Source organism: Pteropus alecto, unplaced genomic scaffold, assembly GCF_000325575.1.
Source record: "Pteropus alecto unplaced genomic scaffold, ASM32557v1 scaffold101, whole genome shotgun sequence".
Taxonomy (NCBI): domain Eukaryota; kingdom Metazoa; phylum Chordata; class Mammalia; order Chiroptera; family Pteropodidae; genus Pteropus; species Pteropus alecto.
In genome coordinates, this window is record NW_006432945.1 from 6161444 (window position 1) to 6171655 (window position 10212).

Genomic DNA, 10212 nt, shown 5'->3' on the forward strand with positions numbered 1-10212 from the left:
GAGAAATTAAATAAACTCTTTAATGTGTTGGCATGTTATAACATTTTTTGAACTGAACCGAATGAATCTCTCATTTCTTTTTCTTAATTCACTTCATTAATGGAGTGAACTTTGGAAAGGCAAGGTTGACTAAAAGCTGTCTATACTTTTATATGATTATAGATATAGCAAATAAAAGTCTGTTCAGGGGAGGCTCCATAGTGCAGAGGTTAGCACGTCTGCTTTATATGCAGAAAGTCCGGGGTTCGTGCCCCAGGTGGAGCCACGGACCATACCCCGGGTGCGCCAAGCCTCGGGTGCACGCTGTGAGCTTGTGGAAGGAGACACCTCCCCCGCCTTCAGAGATCCAGTTCTTAAGGGGAATCGGCAACATCCATAGGTCAGGAGTGGAAGGGGGAGAGGGAATTAAAGAGAGGAATTAAAAAAAAATAAAGTCTGGTCACTGTCACTACAGGTTATAAAAGAAAAAAAGATTTTCTTGGATTTGAATTAATGTAAAATATATTTTAGGAGCTGACCACCATCTGTTTTGAAGGCTTCTTTCTCTAATGTGCACATAGTTTTTTAAAAATTTTCTGTTCTACTTTTTCTCTCTCTTTCTTATGCTCATATGTTAATTCCCACTGTTAAAATTAATGAAAGTGTGCATGACCCTTTATATGTAGTATTTGTAGTAGGCTTGGACATCTTAATCAGAAGCTCTTTCAGAAACAGCGGAAAAAGTGCAAAGGCTCGATTAATAATCTAGCTTGAGTCTTAACCTTTTAGTGTACTGAGCGCTGTCAAGTGTAGATGCTACCAAAATACCACTGATGAAGATAACTCATTTTGTGAAAATATAAAGTATTAAAGGATTGTGTATAGATCCTGTAAAATATACCAAATTTATCAATTTAATATTGTCAAAATTGGGAAAAATTTATATGTCATTAGTACTGCTGTTTGAACTCCAAAAGATAATTAAGCCTTAAGATCTGAAGGCATATGTACCAATTAAATTAGTTACAAAGAAATAAGATACTGTTAGATTGGTTTTAAATATTAGTTAATATTTTATGTATTGGCTAGTGAAATATTTGTTGGTTAATATTATAGTCTATATAAGTGAAAATTTGTCACCGATTTAGTACAAGATGAGTAGCAGTTTTTTTCTGAGAAAAATATCCTGATGATTGCATCATCTGCTAACATTTTAGTTATTACTAGCATAATAAGCTGTGTCTATTGATACTTGGTGTTTGTTTTGTTGCCTAATTTCTTAAAACAAATGTAATTCCTTTCCTGACACAGAGAATTCAGATGACTAGGAGGCAGTCTGTAGGACGTGGGCTTCAGTTGACTCCAGGAATAGGTGGCATGGCAAGTACCTCCCAGTCATGTAAAAGCAATTCATTTGTTTAGCAAATATTTGTATAGTTCATATGCGTGTTCCTGTCATGCCCATTTAATTCCTATTTTCTGTCTATTTTAGCAGCAGCATTTTTTTGATGATGAAGATAGAACAGTTCCAAGTACCCCAACTCTTGTGGTGCCACATCGTACTGATGGTTTTGCTGAAGCAATTCAGTAAGTTAATGAAAGAGAAACATTTTGTGACTAATCAGATTTTTCCTGTTTCCCTGTTAATTGGTTTACATTTGACTGATTCATTATTCGTTTAGTCTTCTATACTAAGCTCTTGGAGGTAGTGTAGGGGGCTTAAGGATATAGTGTTGGAGAAAATTATATAGAGGTAAAGGAAATACAGTTTCTTCTATCAAGAATTTGAAATTTAAAGTTGGTATAACAATGGTTAAGAACATGGACTTAGAGCCAGAGTACGTGGGTTTGAAATCTAGCTCTACTGCTTACTAGCTGTGTGAAGTTATTTAGGTTTTCTGTTCCTCAGTATCCTCATTTGACTAATGGGAATAATGATACAATAGTTCCTGCCTTGTAAGTTGTGAGAATTAAGTAAATTAATTTATGTTAGCATGTTTAGCACATTACCTGGCACATAGTAAAATGCTTTATGAAGATGTTGGTGAAGATGTTGGTAATTACAGTGATCATGATGGGTAGTATTATTATGAAAGCTAAGCATATGAGCAGCTAATTGTAATCTCAACAATCTAGGAGAATAGAGGCATAAGCAATAGGCCTTTTTAACATAAATGAAGAAGTGACTTATTCCAACAACTAAGGAAAAAGAATCCCAGAGAACTTACTGGGAAACAACATTGAGATGAGTTGTGGAGCATAATTACCTAACACTTATTGAACACTTCCATGAATCAGTTTATTTAATCTTCATAACTATGAGAGACTATTATTGTTGCCCTTTTGTAGATGAGGAAGCAGAGATGTTTGTCAACAGAGATGTTGACAAATTTGCCAGAGGTCAGAAAGCCAGGAAGTGGCAGTTTTTGGTTCAAACCAGTCAGTCTGGCTCTAGAACCTATGTTAACTGTTGTGCTATACCACTCCCCTTAAACGGTAAAAAGGATTTCCATGTGCAAGTACATCAGTTTAATTGGGGCTGAAGTATTAGTTATATAACAGGATGTACTTGAAGATCGGGATTTAAAAACTTCCACAAACTTGGGAAAAGATTGATTGTTTTGTAGTATTTGGTAACATGGCCGTCAGAGCATGTGTTAAACTTGCTCAAGTTCACCATAACTAACCTCAGCTAACAGTTTTTACAAGCCAACCCATCATTGTCATTCCTCTTTTCCAAAAGTCAGCCAGTCAGAAAGAGAGTCACTCCAATAAACAGCTTCTCAGTGCCAGCAACCAATAGCATTATTGCATAGCTCAGAAAAACTCAGAATATTCCCATAGTAGAATAACTTTATGGAGATATGTTTAAAAATCCACCCGGAAGAGAATATTCTTAACCAAAGCAATAGTGTTGAAATGGAAAAGAAAACATTCAAGCGCTATTACAGAGATATAATCCATAAACATTAGTAGCTGGCTAGCTAAAGAAGAATGGAGTAAAGAGTGGGCAAAGAATGAGATAATGCTGTTTTATATCCTGGATTATGGGCAGGAGATGGGTGATAGTGTTATTAGGACAGAAGGAAAACAACTTTCTAGCCATCTTAGATTTTTTTCAAGACCTTCAGAGCCATCTAGTGAACTCTTTCAGATAAGAAATGGTATAGAGAGGTGACATGATTTATCTATGACTAAACAGTGAAAACAGACAAGGTTTTGCCTTGTGACATCATTCAAACTTTTTTGTTACGTCTCATGTTGAGTTTGTGTCACTTTCAATGTAGCTACATAGAGATTTCTAGCAGTTAAGAAATGTGAGGCAAAGTTCAGGAGAGATGAAAGTTATATATAAATCACATGTAATATGAATTGATTCAAATCGTTCCTAAATCCTTTGATAACTGATACTTTTTAAATGTTTGTGTAAGAATTCCTTTATCAACTTTATTTCCAATCTCTTTACTTCCCACTTTATGCTCATTCTTTCTATATTCTTTATATCATTGTGGTTTAAACAGCATAACTTTAAATTTCACCTTAAGTTAATTTTTGTCTGTTTAGTTCCCCACAGGTTGCTGGTGTTCCTCGATTCCGGTTTGGGCCACCGGAAGATATGCCACAAACAAGTTCCAGTCACTCTGATCTTGGCCAGCTTGCTTCTCAAGGAGGTAAACAGCTAAATAAAACCTTACATCTCCTGGGTTTGCGTGTATTTGGCATTAAACTCTTCTGATGTGATTTTTTTAAGTGTGAAAAGCTATAATGTATTTGCTACTGCTGAACTTTGCCTTACATATAAGTCTTTCAACAAAGTTCTGAGCTTTTTTAACGTAAAGACTAGCTTTTACATTTGTATCTCTTCTGGCTCCTAATATAGCATCATACATGTGCTAAGTATTCAGGAATATTTCTAAGTAAATATACATAGATACTACCAGTCATTTTAAAGTTTTTGGAAGGAATACAATTTATTTTTTTATTAGTTTGACATTTAACATTCCTAGTTAAATGCATAAAACTAGTTAGATGATTTTTATTAACATTAAAAATGAGACAAATGTTAAAAATATGGGGAATAGAATGACCCCTAAATTAAGTAGTAGTAGTTGGTTATTTAGAAATGAATTATGCTTTTTCTGGAATTGATTACTTTTAATCCTCAATTTGTACATATATGCATATAGCCCACTGTATTTCTGGGAATCTGTTACAGCATTTTATAAATAAATAGGAAATGCATACTATTTTAATAATAAGCCCCAAACGAGATTAACCTGCAGCCCTCATGTAAATTATATATCTCAGTACCTGAAGGTTTAGGATGTTACTTCTAGCACCGTATGCCTCTGCCAATATGAAATTGTGAGTTGACTTCATGTGAATTAAAATTTTTATATGGCTTTGTATTATAGGACAATTTCTAGACTTGGAAGTCAATTCTAGGCTTAAATTGGGTTGCCACCACTTAACTGCTGTGTAATTTGGGGGAAGTTAGTTAACCTTGAAATTCAGTTTCTGTAGCAAATGGGGACTAATGATACTTTGCAGTTTGGGTAATGCATAGATTCTAACATAGTACACATAGTGCATAATTAGATACTCAATAAAGTTAGCCCGTATAAAACTTTAAGATCAACATTTTGGCTTTTTTTTTTAAGGGTACTTATATTAGTGTTAGAGAGCATAAAGAATGTGTTTAAATTGTATTTACATTTTTGAGAGATTGGTGTTTGTTTGATGGGCTAATTTTGGACTTCAACAAAGTTGTGTGTGTCCGCTGATTAATTTTTTATTTCAGATACTTCGTATGTTGACAGTTTTGTTTCTTTCAGTCATTCATTAATACTCGGAATTGTCTTCAGGTTTAGGAATTTAACCGCTCTACCTAGCGCATGAAGAAGAGTCCGGGGGCCGAAGTGTTCCCACCACTCCTCTGCAGGTAGCAGCCCCGGGTAGGTGTCAGAGGCGGACTAGAGGATTGTGAGTTTTTTAGGTAAAATAGAAATTGGTGAGGTATCTTCTGGCTAGCAGTTAGGTAAACCACAAAGTTAAAGTGTTCATTGCGTTTCCGTTTTTTTGTTTGTTTGTTTTTAAGTGACCGTATTTACTGAGAGTACCGCCTCTGATGCTTCAGATCATGCCTCTCAGTCTGTTCCAATGGTGACAACATCAACTGGCACTTTATCCACAACCAATGAAACAACAACAGGTGATGATGGAGATGAAGTGTTTGTGGAGGCAGAATCTGAAGGGTAAATGTTTACTTTATAATTTTTGCTTGCTTTAGACTTGCAGACTTTTGCATTTATTTTCCTTTACCCAGGAAACAGTTTGTTGAGCTGTATTTTCTGTAGTATTCTATTACAAAAGAAACTAAGCCATATACTTTGAAAGACTAACTTTTGCATATAGTAATATTTTGGGCCTTGGAAGTTATTACAGAAGACAAATGTTGTCTCCCTGAATTGCACATGATGTATTTATTCTAGAACAAAGTATTTCTTTAAAATCACTGGTACCCTTCTATTAAAAGCTGCTTGAACTTTTCTCCAAGAAAGAAGTCTTAGGAATATTAGGAAATGACTCACTTGCCCTTTTCTAGTGGGCTTTCAAGTGAACCTCACTGACCTTTTATTTATGTGCATTTAGAACTTGGTGTCTGGAATACTGACTTATTAAAAATTAGGACTTATCTAGTAGTTTTTAAGACCTGACTACATTTTTAACATATTAGTTATAAACAAAGTTTAACAAAACAAGTATTACATGACAAATCATCTGGATTTTTTTAAGCCAAAGGAGGTGGAGTAATTTAATGGAAAGAACCACTGGACAGTGGTCTTGGGAGAAGTATTATTTTTGAGATGGAATCTAATTCTTTATAAAATAAGAAGTTGGACTGCTTCCTGGTCAGAAGCATAGCCAGAAGAAGAACCCAGATTTCCTAGGTAGAGCTCAAAGATTTTGTTTTATTTAGCAGTATTTTCTTAGCATAATTATAGGCCCATTCTAGTATTTGAGGGGAAAGCAGGTGTATTATTGTGCTCTAACACAGTGGCACTTAATTTGGGGGAGGTTACAGATTCTACTGAGAATACTAGCTGCCATTAATTCCATACCACGAATGGAAGTCACTTTATATGTGTCATTTCTAATCCACACAGTATCTCTGCAAAGTGTCTTCTCCATTTCACAAATGAGAAAGCTCAGACTCAGAGCATGTTAAAATAATTTGCTTAGGCTACATCACTGGTAACTGGCTCAGACTGCATTTGACCCCTGGCTTCAGCCCCATGCGCTTTATACTTCACCAGCACTTTTCAACTTCAACACACAGTCATGAGAGAGATCGCTCAAGTACATTGTTACTAATAACTATACTTTAAGTTTGCAGATGCTAAAACCTAGAGCAGATTCAAGTTATTCTTATACTCTTACCTCTTTCACTTGCTTTTTAATGTGCTTTCTTGAATGGGAGAAAGAAATGAAGTTATAGCCATTAGGCCAGGAATTCACAAACCCACAGCCTATCTCATCTGGGCTAGAGCCCATGGTGAGTCAGTTTGTTATAAATAGTTGTGACTATTGCGAATTGTTTTAGTCCTCTATTTTCCTAGAAAGCTCTTTTGAGATTTAGCAAAGTCTGGATAATATATCTCAAGTGAATTTCAAGAATATGAACATCCTTTTCAAAAAGAGGAAAAACAAAAACTAAAATTGGAATGTGTCCTAGTGAGAAGAGGAATGAGGAAAAAGCAGCCTGAGCTCCTTTCCCCTGCCTTTTTTAAAAAACATAGGGCCATCGATATCAGAGTTTGCAATTTTGAGTTGGAGAGGATCTCTGTGTTAAGCCATAAATTATATCAAAGAGTTTGGGAATAATAGGATACATTCTAGGATCAATTTTGTATTTTCTAATCAATTTTTGCTTTCCTTTCTCAGTATTATTAGTTCAGAAGCAGGCCTTGAAATCGATAGCCAACAGGAAGAAGAGCCTGTTCAGGCATCTGATGAGTCAGACCTTCCTTCCACCAGCCAGGATCCTCCTTCCAGTTCTTCTGTAGGTGAGTTTCTGCTCTTGACTACAGTACTGCTTTATACATCAAACTCATTTGCAAAAGACACTTTTGTTAGTTAATGATTTGATAATCCTTTTTTCCCTGAATGTAAAATGCTTTATTTAAAAGGGAAATTTTGTTTTATCAAAGGGAGTTGGTTGTAGTCGAGGTGCTAAAGAAGCCTGGGGGTTGGCTTGCTGGGAGGGAAGCTAAGGAGTGGCTCCAGGCCTCCGCTCCTGTTCTGACCAGAGGTGCTCCATTTCCGTTGTTCAGCACATCAAGGTTCTATATGAGATTTGATATAGAAAGTTAAAAGGGGGGCTGGGGAAGGGGTGCGTCTTTTCTTCAAAACAGATGTTTGAAATTTACTGATGTAAACAGTTTCAAAGTTTGGCGTTTCACGTTTTTGAAGTTAACCGGAAAAGGTCATTTTATATATCTTTCCTACAATAAAATTATTTCTGCAATACTTTTTAAAAATAACATTTGTGAGCACTTACTGTGTATCAGGCAATACATTACGCCCTTTACTGTAATGTATTGATTCGTCGAATGCTTATGCCGACCCAGTGTGGCCAGCAGTCATGCACATTCTATAGATATGGAAACTGAGGCACTGAAAGGTTGAATAACTTCTCCAAAGTCACGTAGCTAGTAAGTAATGGGCAGGCCTGGCGCAGTCTCAAGAAGTTTAGCTCCAGAGACTCAAGTCTTAAACAATATACTATACCAGCTTCTCTAGCTCAAATTTTTTAGGTACGGAGTTACTTTTATTATTGAAGAAATACATTACTTACTCATCCAGTCTGATTATTTTCATTCTGAATTGTTTATAGCAGTAATTTTTAAACTTTGCCAAGTTCCATGGAAAACATGCTCAGTTATTAGTTTTTTCAATCATGAGACGTTGCTATTTCAAGATCTCTTCTTCTCAGCTGCTTTTCTGTGACACATCGACCTGTTAGCCAACACTCCTAATTTCAGATCTCTTATCCACCCTTTAACAACTGGGAACTTTAAATCACTGTACATTTCATTATGAAATATGGACATTCATAAATAATCTGTGGTCAAGATTAGAAATAATGGATATAAATTATGTAACTCAGTGCTTTATATACAATGATGCTCAAAAATTGTAACTGTTAATACAGTTACTGAAGTTCTGTGCCCCCAATTATATTCTGATGTCTCATGAAAATTGTCTTTCCTCAACAGAATTGGCACTAGTTGTATCTTATTAGAGCTTGCATGAGAAAACATGATTCTTATTCCCTTTAATAGTATAATATGAAATTTGGATAATATAAATTTATTTGATAATATAAAACACTAAATCTCCCCATCTGAGCAGTTATTAATTTGGTCAATTGCCAGGCAGTTTCACAGAAAGCGTTACTAAGAAGGTAGCATTTAAATAAAGACTTGAAAGAGGCAAGGGAGCGAAGCATGCAGTTATCCGGGTGAAGAGTGTTCCAGAATGAGAGGAATAGCAGATGCAAAGTCTATAAGTCAGCATCGTGATGCGTCCAAGGTCAGCAAGGAGGCTGGTGTGGCTGGACTACAGTAAGGACAGAGACTAGTGGGTGATGGGGGCAGCGGGGAGGATAGATCCAGTGGATCATTGTAATCGCTTTGACTCATGGATATAGGAAGCTTTTAGAGGGCTTCAAACAGTAGTGACATGATCTGATTTAAAAACTTAACAGTATCAGTTTGGCTGCTACGTAGAGAGGAGACTGAAGTGAGTAATGGGCAGAAACAAAGTTTGGAGGATGTTACAGTAATTCAAGGTAAGGATGGTGATGTTTTAGACAGGATTGTAGAGTTAAGGTTGTGAGGCGAAGTTAGATTTGGAATATATATTTCAATCAGAGCTGCCAAGATTTGCTAATGATTGGATGCGGGGTATCTGGAAAACAGAAGAGTCGGACGTGACTCACGTTATATTGTGATAGACTTTTTTCCTGAGAAGTGTGATATTTTATTTTGCATCGTATTCCTCAACCCCTAGCACAGTGTGTGACACGTGACTAGGCACTAAGTAAATTAGTTGAGTGAATGAATTTAAAAAGTCAAGAACTTTTTTTAAATGAGGAAATTTTCTTTTTACTTTTTTTTTGTTAAAAACAACTTCTAAATATTGAACACAAATGGACTCCTCTGCACTTTATCCCTGTATTTATTTAGTAGTTATAGTTTTTGCCACTATAACTGCTTTCTTGTTTTTTAGCTTGTTTTCTGAATCTTAACGTTTTTCTTTCTTAGACACTAGTAGTAGTCAGCCAAAGCCTTTCAGACGAGTAAGACTTCAGACAACATTGAGACAAGGTGTCCGTGGTCGCCAGTTTAACAGACAGAGAGGTAAATTTCTAACATGTTGACTACATGATAGGAAGTGGGATGATAATAGAAGAACTTTTCTAATCCTTAAGCTTCCATCTTCTATCTAGTTTTTTTTTTTTTAATTCAAGGGTCGGTTAAATAATTATACATTGAGCGTGTGAGACATTTGCTAATCTAATCTGTAAGCTTCTTGCAGACAGATAGGTAGATATATATTAAATATATTTATGTTTATTCATTTTTTCCTTGAATTCAAAGTAAGATTTAGAAGAGCAAAAGTGTTTGAGTGTTATGTAGTCATTTGTTGTTACATGTCTGCCTATTGTTACACTTTTTATACAACAGAATAAAGCTTTGTGACTTTAGCTAGTAAAAAAAAAAGGAAAATTTTAATAACTCCGTGTTTTCTAATGTAACTATTAGAGATTGCATTCATGTCCTGAAGACAGTAATTGTAATGATTTCCATTGAAGGTGGGAAATATTTAAGTTTTTTGAAACAATTTTTATAAAGAACTAGAGTAAGTGAATACTCAGGTTTTGAGCTAACTTCTTAAAAGGTTCATTCAGTTTGATTCTGTTTTTTTTTTCTTCCAGGCGTGAGCCATGCAATGGGAGGGAGAGGAGGAATAAATAGAGGAAATATTAATTAAGTGTTCTGTAAAACTAGAATCAACTGTGAATAAGACTGTCAAATCTGTTTTAGTGCCGTAATTGTCGAGTTTAAAAACATTTTTGTATTTAAATTGGTATGCTTGTCTCAACATTCTTTATTAATAAAATGTATTTCAGTGTCAACAATTGTTATTCTTTTCTTCATTTTCATA

At 35.3% G+C, this 10212-nt stretch overlaps 1 protein-coding gene across 1 annotated transcript in view; it reads left to right on the top strand.

Annotated features, from left to right (window-relative positions):
• Positions 1-10180, top strand: part of TPR (translocated promoter region, nuclear basket protein) — a 57425-nt gene extending 47245 nt beyond the window's left edge. Inside the window, 8 exon segments of the mRNA XM_015586128.2 lie at positions 1291-1359; positions 1472-1566; positions 3544-3650; positions 4845-4934; positions 5078-5234; positions 6925-7046; positions 9309-9404; positions 9983-10180. Coding sequence (XP_015441614.2) covers positions 1291-1359; positions 1472-1566; positions 3544-3650; positions 4845-4934; positions 5078-5234; positions 6925-7046; positions 9309-9404; positions 9983-10038 — 792 coding nt within the window. The 3' untranslated portion in view covers positions 10039-10180.
• Positions 10181-10212: the final 32 nt, after the last annotated feature.